The 12,271-nt window shown below is 47.8% G+C and overlaps 2 protein-coding genes across 2 annotated transcripts; one reads left to right on the plus strand and one right to left on the minus strand.

Annotated features, from left to right (window-relative positions):
* Positions 1-42: 42 nt before the first annotated feature.
* On the minus strand, positions 43-5,437 carry med6 (mediator complex subunit 6). Its single transcript, XM_056590898.1, has 8 exons — positions 5,368-5,437; positions 4,643-4,802; positions 4,220-4,311; positions 2,952-3,046; positions 2,495-2,603; positions 1,770-1,885; positions 1,618-1,645; positions 43-1,019 (listed from the first exon to the last, which is right to left on the minus strand). The coding sequence occupies exons 1-8, from the start codon at positions 5,387-5,389 to the stop codon at positions 886-888; spliced, it is 756 nt and encodes a 251-aa protein (XP_056446873.1). The 5' UTR covers positions 5,390-5,437; the 3' UTR covers positions 43-885.
* Positions 5,438-6,701: 1,264 nt separating this feature from the next.
* On the plus strand, positions 6,702-9,300 carry LOC130382168 (tetratricopeptide repeat protein 9A). Its single transcript, XM_056589775.1, has 3 exons — positions 6,702-7,212; positions 7,862-8,044; positions 9,218-9,300. The coding sequence occupies exons 1-3, from the start codon at positions 6,702-6,704 to the stop codon at positions 9,298-9,300; spliced, it is 777 nt and encodes a 258-aa protein (XP_056445750.1).
* The last annotated feature ends 2,971 nt before the right edge of the window (positions 9,301-12,271 follow it).

Below are 12,271 nucleotides of genomic sequence, written 5' to 3' on the forward strand. Positions count from 1 at the left end.
GAGGAAGTAATTGCACATAGGCCAAATGATTTCATAAATACAACACATTTCAAAACACATTTTATTTGACACAAAGTCAATCTTGCCATTCAAAATTCACTTTCATTTTTAACTGAATCAGATTATTTTAAACAAATAATAAAACATGAAGAATAACAGGATACGAATGTACTTTTATCAAAAACAGGCCAGCCAGCATTAGGTTTCTTGATCAAAACATCAAACATGTTGAAGACTGAGAAGACAACCCTTTCTTTGTCTTGCGATAAATCCCCTCACTCAGCAAAGCTCGTGAGTAAGAATGACCTAATGATTCATTACGGAAAGAAAATACTGCTGATGTCAAAACGGCCCGCTGATGTCAGCCTTGCGACGGGCCCATACAAAACTCACTCAGCACAACGGGAAGGCTTTAAAAAGCTCTGACATCTTTACCACCAGCTGTGTTTACGTCTGTTAGCCATGACCAGCCACTTCAGAATCTACCCTATGGTGACATCACGCGTGGGCATGTCCACCCAGATGACCGACAGATACATGAGCCTACCAGTCGGTACAGTTCAGCCAGGTAGTGACATCACACGCCCACGTGTGATGTCACTGCTGGGTCGATTTTGTGGGATTACAGCTGCTTTGTAATGTAACCCCTGAAGAGCGAGAGTACAAGACTGTGTATGTGTGTATGCATTCATGTATGAATGTGTGTTATTGCCAGGGAAGCCCCCTTCCCAGCCAATAAAAAAACAAAACTACTTGGCATCTGATTGGCTGAGAAGAGGGGCTTCCCTGGCGCCTCCATGTCCGGCTTGAGGAGAGGCAGATTGGCTGAGGGTTGATCCACAGGGTTCCTCCGGGTTGGGGGGGAGGGGGGGGGGGGGTCCCTGATCACTGGAGTCGGGCTCTCTTCTCCGGGGGGGGTTTGCTTGGGGGGGCAGGGGCGGAGGTCTTGGTGGCCGGCTCTCTCTCCGTCTCCTGCTTCACCGTCTCTGCAGGAGGCTCCGGCTCCTTCTTCACCTCCACTACGAGAACGCAACACAAACACACACACAGGGATTAAAGAGGCACTGCACGCTGCACTGTGTATCTGGGTTCTGCTGCCCCCTAGAGGCTAAAACAGTCATGGCACACTGAAGACTAATTGGTTGATTAGGCCTAAAAAAAAAAATAGTTTGGTTCCTGTTGGTTGTCAGTTGAGGTCATAGGTAGGTAGGGAATTTTTTTCCAGGGGCAGCAAATGATAGGTAGGTTGTTTTCATTTAAAAACGAGAAATCTTCGCTCATCCTTGTACAGAATGAAGAGGTGCTGTACCAAAACGTAATTATAGTTTGCTTTTTTATAAAGCTCATAAAATAATTTGGGTCACACATAAATTGACAGGGTCGGTCGGAAACCGGAACCAAACAATTTTTTTTTTTAGGCCTTATCTCAAAGTGGGACTCGTTGACACTTATCGGTTTGTTTAGTCATTTATATAAAGAAGGTTGAGTGCTATTATTTGGGGATTTAATTAACTTGATATATTAAAATTGAATAAACTAGTTTGTTGCCGTCAAACATCTCAATGAGCAACGGTCTGAATTCTACACATGGTGTGAGCTTGAGGTCTGACTTCATACCTGGGATTGGTTTCTCGCCAGGTTTGGGCTGGAAAAAAAAAGATCAAAGACAGATTAGGGATGATATCAAGCAAATCCGAATGTCAGCCGAGGATCTTCTGAAGATCACCGGTCACAGCAGAAGTGACCTCAGAGCTCAGAGCAACCCTCACCTGGTAGAATGTGGGCGGGAACTTGGAGCGGAGGTCCAGCAGCAGCATGTCGACGCGCTGCCTCTGGAACAAAGAGCTAGGCTCCTCCTTCTTCTTGGATTTAGGCTTGGCTTTCTCTGGAGGGCAGCACATGATAGGTGGTCAACAAACCTCCATGCTGTGTAGCTTTCATGATATATTTTGGTTGTATGACATTTGCATTTACACATAGGGCATTCAGCAGACGCTTTTATCCAAAGCTACTTAAGTACATTTGTAAGAAGAAAGAGAAACAACAATATATCGCTGTCGGGAAAGAAAGGATGTTCAGAGAACCAAGTGCCGAGCACTAGGTTAACCCATTCCCAGTATACAACAAAGATAGCTAGGATAAGATGCTACACAATACTAATTACTATTTTTAAAGATATGATCTTTATAATTATGTATCTTTATTATAGATATTAGTCATATTTCAAGTTATATTCTGGGATTTTTGTCAAGCCTTAGTAAAGCTTTAGAAAAGTTTCCTTATAATTTCCTTGTGCTAAAACCTTTCTGATATAACACATCACATTATCAAACTTCCAGGGACGGGTCATTCACGTACGAGATCAGTAAATCATCTCCCAGAACTCCCACAGGCTGAGGGTTAAGATTAAGGAAAAAGGGCCCAAATCCACTGGAAGAAACCTGAAGATGGTGGGTTAGGTGTTGTGAGATAGGACTCTAGTAGGCAGACCCACCTCTCTCCTCCTGGTCTTTGAAGTGCCACCAGTAGCCTTTAGAGGGGTGGTAGCGGCAGTAGGACATAGCCTCGTCGAAGGCCGACTGGATCCCATGCACCGCGGACAGCTGGAACCACAGCATCACTCCCGTCATATACATACACAAACCTCCATATTTCCATAAGTGTGTGTGGCTTCATGCATTTGTGTGTGTGCAGGCTGTGTACGCGTGTGTCTGTGCGAGTACATGTGTACGTGTACGTGCAAGTACGTGTGTGTGTGTGTGTTTGTGTGAGTGAATGTGTATTCATGCATTCGTGTACACGTGTGTGTGTGTGTGTGTGTTGGTTCAGGGGTGTGTGTGTATGTGTGTGTGTTTGTGCTCAGGTGCGTGTTTGTTCAGGTAGGTGTGTGTGTGCGCGCATGCATGCGTGCGTGCATGTGTGAGTCTGTGCGTGTGTCTGTGCACCCTCACCACTCTGGATCCAATGACAGAGCCCAGGTCGGGGGCCTGGTACACCACCCCTGCTATGATGTAGTAGTCAGCCAGCGGCACCGTGACGGGGCCCCCTTCAGGACAAGCGGGGATAGACAGCCCAGTGTTGGCAGAGAGGTTTCTTTGTGAACTTTTCCAGGTTTACAATGACAACAAGTTGTGGTTCATTTTATAGCAAATCTCAAACTCATTGAATCGCCTGATTACCAGTGCATAGACGCACGTGACTATGCCACCATTCTCTTCTGACATAATTCACAGCATGGATTATGACCACATAATAATCGTATAATCGAACATATATTAGTATTGGCTATCAAAGAGATAACAGGGGATGGGCAACAAATTATAAGAAATGTTCAGCAAAGCATACTTGGAGCATGCTTGGAGTCACAGGTGCACGTCAGAGGAAGGCCATCAAGACCACCACGGAGGCAGCTGAGAAGGCCTCTAGATGGCTGTGGATCAAGAGGGGCGATCCGTGGGTACATGCTACTTAGACACAAGTGGGGACTTGATCAATCCCGGCTGGGTCGCCTGGTTGAGGGTGTATGATGTTGCGAGACCCGAAACACCCCAGGTTCCATCACTGATGATGTGACTAAGTGCATCAATAGATGTATGTTAAACTACTTGTATTGGCTATCACAGAGATAACAGGGGATGGGCAACAAATTATAAGAAATGTTCAGAGTTCAGATCCCATTGTCTGACCAATAGAAGACCCAATGCTTCTTGGACTTCTGTAGCCAGCCAGCTGCCGGTGTGGGTTATGTGTGGGTGCCTGTCTCTCCTACCTTGTGTTGTGTGGGTGCCTGTCTCTCCTACCTTGTGTTGTGTGGGTGCCTGTCTCTCCTACCTTGCGTTGTGTGGGTGCCTGTCTCTCCTACCTTGTGTTGTGTGGGTGCCTGTCTCTCCTACCTTGTGTTGTGTGGGTGCCTGTCTCTCCTACCTTGTGTTGTATGGGTCCCTGTCTCCCCTACCTTGTGTTGAATGGGTGCCTGTCTCTCCTACCTTGTGTTGTATTGGTGCCTGTCTCTCCTACCTTGTATTGTATTGGTGCCTGTCTCTCCTACATTGTGTTGTATTGGTGCCCGTCTCTCCTACCTTGTGTTTTATTGGTGCCCGTCTCTCCTACCTTGTGTTGTGTGGGTACCTGCCTGTCTCTGTTTCTACCTTGTGAAGGTGTGGATGCCTATCTCTGAGGCCTACCTTGTGATGGTGTGGGTACCTGTCTCTGTTCCTACCTTGTGAGGGTGCGTGTCTCTGCTGCTTGCGGATGATGTACAGAATGGGCTCCTGGGCATGAAGAAGAATGTACTCCACACCCACCATCTGACTGGAAACACCAATAAACAGCAAACGCGTGTTGAACTTCCACAACAGAGAAAGGGGAACAGGCAATGAGAGACAAATTCATCTTGCTTCATACATTTACTATTATAATTCAATATTTGGTCCTTTATCAAAAACAACTAGCACAGACAGTTCTATTAAGGAGCAGGTAGGGGTTAGACAGTGAATCCAGAATGATACAGCTCATTAAGGAGCAGGTAGGGGTAAGACAGTGAATAAATGATACAGGTCATGAAGGAGCAGGTAAGTGTTTGAGGGGGCATCTATCGTGCGTAATTATAATCATGAATAAACATGAATCACGTTATACTAACTTCAGATGTTCCAGTGTGAGCCGCTGCATCTTGACCACCTCATTGTTGCAGGTGCGGTCGTAAAATGGGTTACTTCTCTCGGAAAAGTAGTCCAGCACGTTGCCCGGGTTGAGGATGGGCACCCATCCACTGTCAACCCACGAGATCCCCAACAGGTTGTCTGGGAAACGGAAGGGGTCGTCATCAGCCATACATATACTTCATTTGAAACACTACGGCCGTGTTAGGATGCGGTTGTAAAAGATATATTACATATTATTATAAATCCTAATGTGTTGCAGCGATTAATATCTGAACCGGTTCATTGCACAGCAGTCATCTTACAGTATGTTCCTCTGAACCAGCTCATCTGATTGAAACCGATTAACCAGTCAGCCTGACTTCATTCAACGCAACTGTTTTAATATTTACTTTATATTTACGGTGAAAGCGACGGATTAGTCTTAACCTGAATCCATTTAATAAAAATAACGAACGCTCAGTCGCTGTATGAATCGTTTCGACATAGATCCGTATAAACATGTAGTTGATCATCCATCATTAGCAGGCTGCGCTGGCCAGATGAGGATGAGGAGGAGACCTTCCTCACACACTACCGACGTTAATCTCCGGTAGTCCTCGAAAACCAAATGCAAGACAACTAAATCCATTCACCACACCATGGAATCGACTTTAATCGTAGCCGTGTTTTGTTCAATAGGACAACAGAGAGCGAGTGTAGCTACCTCTCATATCCCCCGCCGCCATGTTGTAAACAGGAGACGCTCGACTGGCGGCGCGCCGTGATGACGTACCCTAATTATAACTATTGAATTAAAGGTCTGCGGTCGAGCCGAACCACGGCTCTATTTCTATTCAGACTGCTCTACTGAAAAAACTATAACAGATAACTCACTGTATAATTTATATGCTCCACACGATAGTAAAAATGTCAGACGTTTAGAATAGCGTGTGTGTGTGTGTGTGTGTGTGTGTGTGTGTGTGTGTGTGTGTGTGTGTGTGTGCGTGTGTGCGTGTGTGTGGTGTGTGTGTGCGTGTGTGTGTGTGTGTGTGTGTGTGTGTGTGTGTGTGTGTGGTGTGTGTGGGTGTGTGTGTGTGTGTGAGATTGTGTGTGTGTGTGTGGTGTGTGTGTGTGTGTGTGTGTGTGTGTGTGTGTGTGTGTGTGTGTGTGTGGGTGGGTGTGCGTGCGTGTGTGTGTGATTAAAGTCATAATTGTTTATTTTCGAGTTTGTAAAATATTCAAAACCACTCTCATGTCATGACTGGTGCTTCATCCGCTAATGAGCCATTATGGCCGGTTAGAGGCGGACCTGATCGACTCCATAAGGTTTCATCAACGTATCATCATTCCCAAGGTCGGTTGAAACAGGGCCAGTTGGGGTTCCGACGGACGGCATTCCCCTCGGTGGAGTCAGGCTGGGATGACATCATCTTTCTCTCCCCAGAACCACTGCCCACACCACACCCCGTCACCGGGAGACGGGGTGTGCACGAGGAGCCCGAGACAGAGACAGCGTGAGAGGCTCGCGATCAGATCCCTCTCCAGAAGCACGACTGCGTTCTTGATCCAGCACCTCTAGATAGAAGAGGAGTGACCAGAAGAACGTTAGGCCTACACAGATCTAGAAGAGAGAGTGAGCGAGAGAGTGAGTGAGAGTGAGTGAAAGAGACACACATAGAGAGAGAGAGAGAGAGAGAGAGAGAGAGAGAGAGAGAGAGAGAGAGAGAGAGAGAGAGAGAGAGAGAGGAGAGAGAGATGATGAGAGAGAGAGAGAGAGAGAGAGAGAGAGAGAGAGACTGGTCCGAGTAAACAGGCTGTGTTGAAGAACCAATCGGAGAGCGTCAGACAACCCTCCACCGGGGAGCGCTCCGCCCGTTTGTTTCGCGCGCGCGGAGGGCGTTCATCTGCGCGTGGTTCTTCCAGCGGACGCACGAGCCGAGGAGCAGGATGCCACCAGCGACCCCGCGTCTCAAATCCCCCCGTTGTTATTAGTCTGACGGCGCGGAACAACACAGATCCACTCGGTTCCTTCGCTAATACAGGACCGTCGGAAAGACGATGAGCGTCCGCCCGGCTGCCCAGGACGGCTCCCCCAGAGGGGAGGCTGCAGGCCCGGGGAGGAAGTGTGACAGCGGCGCGGCGGCTGGATCCCCGCGGCACCAGCAGCAGCAGCCACCCAACCTCCGCACCAAGGATGCCCGCTTCCAGCACCAGCAACAACAGAGGCACCACCACGGAGGGCCGCAGCTCCGGCAGCCGTCCTCCGCACACTCCGAGCCGGCCGACACGGTGCGCCGGGCGCTGGACTTCAAGACGCAGGGCACCCAATGCTACAAGGACAAGAAGTACCGGGAGGCCATCGGGAAGTACCACCGCGCTCTGCTGGAGATGAAGGGTCTGTGTCGCGTGCTGGGAGACCCGGACACTGGCTCTGCTGGGACCGGGTCCAGCACCCCCAAGTCCCCGCCGTCGCTCCTCCTGACGAGCCGCGGTAAGTCCAGCCCGCTGACGGAGGAGCAGGAGGGGGCCGTGGAGAACGCGGAGCTCGAGTGCTACAACAGCCTGGCGGGTAGGAACCGTCGGCAGCGTCACCGTCACATCCATCACCATCGCAACCATCACCATCACAACCATCAACATCAGCACCACCATCAACATCAACATCACCATTATCACCATCACCAACACCACCACCACCAACAGCACCATCACCACCACCACCATCTACACCATCACCACCATCACCCTCACCTCACCGGCACCACCATCACGTGCATGCTTTTTTTGATTCTCCAGAACCATATCAAACATTAATGCGGGTATGAGTCACCATGCTTTGATTTGATCCTGCAGTTTATAAGAATAAGAAAAATATTATAATAATGATGATATAATAACAATAAGTATCCATAGATACACTGTGAATGCCTAATAATAGGAATAATAAGAATATGAATAATGGAATAATGTTTGCTCCATCACCTGTATTTCAATGTTACTATTATGTAACGTGTATTTAACCAGCGGCACATAACGCAGCCTACACAACCTTTCCTTCAAGTAAACAACACCAAACAAATGTAACCGTGCACCTCCACTCCACGTTCAAACATCGACCATTAAACCATCCAGCGCACCGCAACCCAAACCGTGCTGCGTGTGGTGACGTGAGCGGACCCCATGCCCTGCTCCTCTCCTCCTCTCTCCTCTCCACACAGCCTGCCTGCTGCAGATGGAGCTGGTCAACTACGAGCGAGTGAAGGAGTACTGTCTCAAGGTGCTCCGGAAGGAGGGGGAGAACTTCAAGGCCCTGTACCGCTCCGGCGTGGCCTATTACCACCTGGGGGACTTCCAGAAGGCCCTGCACTACCTCAAGGAGTCCCACAAACAGGAGCCGTCCGGTGAGAGTCCACAACCCCCTCGCTCCCGACCCTCTGCGTCGCCTCCACGTAAGGTTATAATTTTTGAGTGGACGCAAGGAGGGTCCGCAAGGACGCAATGGGTCTGTAAACCCCCTTGCGTTACGTCAACGTTGAACCATAACTAAGCCTTCACTCGGTCATAGTTCACCTAAACCCTTTTTTGAATGCACTGAATGTACGCACTTGTTGTATGTTGTATGTCCTGGCACTGAATGTACGCACTTATTGTATTTTGTATGTCCTTGCACTTAAAAATAGTACTCACATTGTGTAGCATCTTATCCTACTTTATCTTTGTTGCATACGGGGAATGGGTTAACCTTGCGATTGTTAGTTGCTAGGCACTTGGTTCTATAAACATCCTTACTACGTATACCGACAGCGAAATATTGTTGTTTGTCTTTCTACTGACAAATGTACTTATTGTGAGTCACTCTGGATAAAAGTGTCTGCTAAATGCCCTGAATGTAAATGCAAATCTAAGTGTTTAGGAATTTAAAGGAGCTGTATGTAAGTTTGAAGAGCTGATATTTTGAGTGTAATTGCTTAAAATGACGTCACCCTCCGTCAGATGTAAGTGCAGGAAATGTGATGTCAGAATATCGGTTTCGAGGTGACTATGCCTGGCTCCTTTGTGAGACTATTTATATTTCCATAGTTCCCTGCTCATTCCTGACCAATCAGAAACTCTCTACCCTGATTGGTCCAGGAAAGCCATGTTGCCTGTCAATCACAAGTGGGCGGCTGCAGCGCTTGTCACTGTTGGAGACACATGGCGAGGGAGGGAGCAGAGAGGGACGGGACGTTTTTGTCTTGACGCTTTTATCCAAAGCGACGTACATTTGTCCGAAGAAAATGAAACAATATAACGCTGTCGATAAGTAAGGATGTTCATAGAACCAACAGCCAAGCACTAACAATCACTAGGTTGACCCATTCCCCGTATACAACAAAGATAGCTAGAATAAGATGATCTTATCCTAGCTATCTTTGTTGCATCTTTTTCGTCAAAGCTTATCCTCCTTATAGATCTTATTAAGATCTATAAGGAGGACAAGCTTTGACGGTAAACGGCTCACCTAGTGATGGACATGTCTGGGTCGCATCCCGCCCTGCGTACCAAACGGCTGTGTCCCTCTCTCCGCCCCGCAGACACCAACGTCATCCGCTACATCCAACTGACGGAGCTGAAGATCCGACGCACCGCCCAGCGGGACAAGAAGGAGGCGGCATGAACCCCGGTTGGCCTCAGAAACCGCACCACCCTCCCCCAAACCTTCATCGACCAACCCCATCCACCGACCCACCCCAACCGAGACCCTCACCAAACCTCATCACCCCAGCAAACCCCATCACCCCCAACCACCAACCAGGCCCAACCACCAACCAGGCCCAACTACCAACCACCAACCAGGCCCAACTACCAACCACCAACCGGCCCAACCACCAACCCGCTCCACACACCAACTGTGACCACCCAGACCTTACACGCACCGTGCCGTCGGTGTAGCTACAAAGATGCGTCAGCTCTCCCCCCCCGGTAAAGTTAGAAAGACATCGGACCTTTTATTCGGACGACCCCCGTCGCTTTCCAACCTCACCAGGGCGTTTGTCTCTCACCTCGCTCGAGCTACACGCTATAACCCTTTCCCTCGAGGGTGTTGTGAATATCGTTTAACCCCCGTAACCCTCTCGCAGTAGTCGTAGGCTTGTGTAAAAAAAACGCGCTCCGTGCTGCCGTCTCGCCGGTGTGGAGGAGTGCGACACACTGCCAGTCAAAACATCGCACTCCCAGCCCCCACCGAGCCGGAGTCCGTGGGCGACCAGAGCAGCTTCACCTTCACACCTTCCCTTTACTCAACATGTTTTTTTTATTGGCATGGCGTGCGTGTGGGTGTGTGCGCATTTGTATTTCTGTGTGTGTGTGTGTGTGTGTCTGTGTGTTTTTGTGTGTGGGAGAGTGTGCGAGTGTGTGCGGTTGTGTTTCAGAAAAAACAACATCTACTTTTAAGTCAACTGAACAGTATTTTTTAGAAGGACTACGACATATATACTGTCGATAGGCCAAATATCTAAGAACAAAGTTGCGTTTTCCGGTGAAAAAGGGACTCTTCCTTGAGGGTAAAAACCCGACCAGTGTTTGGGTTGGCTGTGTGTTAACCATATCACACATTCTGTGTATATATGGGATAGCCCAATATTTCTTTGGTTAGCTGTGTGTTAAACATATCACACTCTCTGTGTATAAAGTGTATGAGCTAGCCTGGCCTCCTTGCAATGGGCGCCGCTATGACGGAAGATGGACGTCATTCTTGTCCCGTTTTCTTAATGCCAAACCAAGCACTTCAATCACATTGCATAAGATATATGTACAAGCACACTGTCAACAGATCTATGTAATAAAGATATCTACTGATTCAAAATGATTTACTTGTTGTTCATCTTCAAATCTTCATTGGTTGCAATCCTGGTGCACTCTACACCTGCTATACACACTTGGGGACATCTGGTACACACAAACGGTATCAAAACCTGGTACACACACCTGGTTTACACACCTGGTAAACTTACACACACACCTGGTATTCTCCGACCCATTAAGACACCTGGTCACTTTACACCTGGTATACACACCACATATACACACCTGGCAAACTTACAACTGGTACACACACCTGGTGCATTCAAACCTAGTATACACCTGGTAAACACACCTGTAAACACAGCTGTATACACAACTGGTACATACCTGTTTACACTTTTCTCACATACCTGGTACACACACACACACACACACACACACACACACCCCAATGTCCCGTTACACACATGTCCTGGTACACACACGGCCAATGCAGTCAGCCGATTGGTTGTCCCTCTACAAGCAGGGGCTAGAGCATATCGAGGAGGGGCCGATGTGAAAAGAAACGCTTTCATACAGACATCTCTCCTCCCTGGTTGCCATGGCAATGCGACGATAATAGTCTAGGGGCTCTGGGGCTGGAGGCAGCCAGTGGTGGTGGTGGCGATGATGAGGATGAAGATTGAGGTATGACGTAACACTGCGCTCGACAGATCTCCCGCCGAGGTGGACGACATGGTGAGGAGCACACTGCCGATGTAGCGTGGAGTGATGCCGCATCCAATGCACAGCTGACATTTAGTCCTTAGCGAAGGAAAACCATACTAATGAAGAACCGGGAAGAGACTGGATTGTGTGGACTACGTTTTTACTGGAGTAAAGTGTGTGTGTTGCAGTGCAAATACAAGTTAATCAGTCGTACATGGTATCAGAGTCCCGGGTTGAAACATTGTCCATCGGTCTCCAGTAGGGGTCCGGGTTTCATCAGCTTATTAGCAGTCGTGTTTCCACCAAGAGGAGGGACCATACACCATCAGGTCGAGACGCCGTGTTGTTAGATATCCAGGATTCTAGCATTCCCCCCAGACTACGCAGAGAAAAAGCATTCACATTTACATGATACGTTATCATCCAATCGCATTAACAATGAACCAGTCCCCCCACAAATCCGTTCCCCAGTGGGTAGCATGTTCCAGGCAAAGAGGTCACGTGTGGATCAGATGGACAGGTGTGAGAGTGTTAACCAGACCTCGTGTTAACCAGACGCAGGATTAACCAGACCTCGTGTTAACCAGACGCAGTATTAACCAGACGCAGTATTAACCAGATGCTGGCTGGTTCATAGTCTCCCCATGGTCTTGTTTGCAGTTGATTCTGACTTTATTTGACCTGTTGTATTTCTCAAACATCGTGTCATACCGGACCGGTCAGCTGACAGGATGTCACAGAGGAGGGACAACGTGGATGTGAGTGTTGGGGCAAATAAATGTGAACCTTAAAAGGTGTGCCAGCTGGCTTTATCCCGGTACACTTTTTATTTCACGTTCCTTAATTGTTGTTTCTATCAAACTTTATCAAAGATCGAGATTAATTGATTGATCCAAGAGGGAATTATTTAGAAAAGGTGAGAAAATAATAATTTGAACAAAAAGTGACAGTGTAATAGTGGTCGAGTTTTGACTTTAGGGTTATTGCAAACAATTAATTGCGTTGTGAAGCCCCACCCCCGTATAAAATATACATAACACATGTAATGAATTACAAAAGGATACATGAATAAATAAATAACCTTGAATAAATAAAAAACACACATACAAGTACATAATTTCATTAAGAAATCAATC

This window comes from Gadus chalcogrammus, chromosome 5 (genome assembly GCF_026213295.1).
Source record: "Gadus chalcogrammus isolate NIFS_2021 chromosome 5, NIFS_Gcha_1.0, whole genome shotgun sequence".
NCBI lineage: Eukaryota > Metazoa > Chordata > Actinopteri > Gadiformes > Gadidae > Gadus > Gadus chalcogrammus.

Bases quoted from the DNA above. Each gene is read 5' to 3' on its own strand.
- LOC130382168 (XM_056589775.1), top strand. From the start codon at position 6,702: ATGAGCGTCCGCCCGGCTGCCCAGGACGGCTCCCCCAGAGGGGAGGCT. The intron at 7,213-7,861 runs GTAGGAACCGTC...CTCTCCACACAG, and splicing joins GTGCTACAACAGCCTGGCGG to CCTGCCTGCTGCAGATGGAG. The intron at 8,045-9,217 runs GTGAGAGTCCAC...TCCGCCCCGCAG, and splicing joins CCACAAACAGGAGCCGTCCG to ACACCAACGTCATCCGCTAC.
- med6 (XM_056590898.1), bottom strand. From the start codon at position 5,389: ATGGCGGCGGGGGATATGAGAG. The intron at 1,646-1,769 runs GTGAGGGTTGCT...TTTTTTTTCCAG, and splicing joins TCCCGCCCACATTCTACCAG to CCCAAACCTGGCGAGAAACC. The intron at 1,020-1,617 runs GTATGAAGTCAG...GCGTTCTCGTAG, and splicing joins TGGCGAGAAACCAATCCCAG to TGGAGGTGAAGAAGGAGCCG.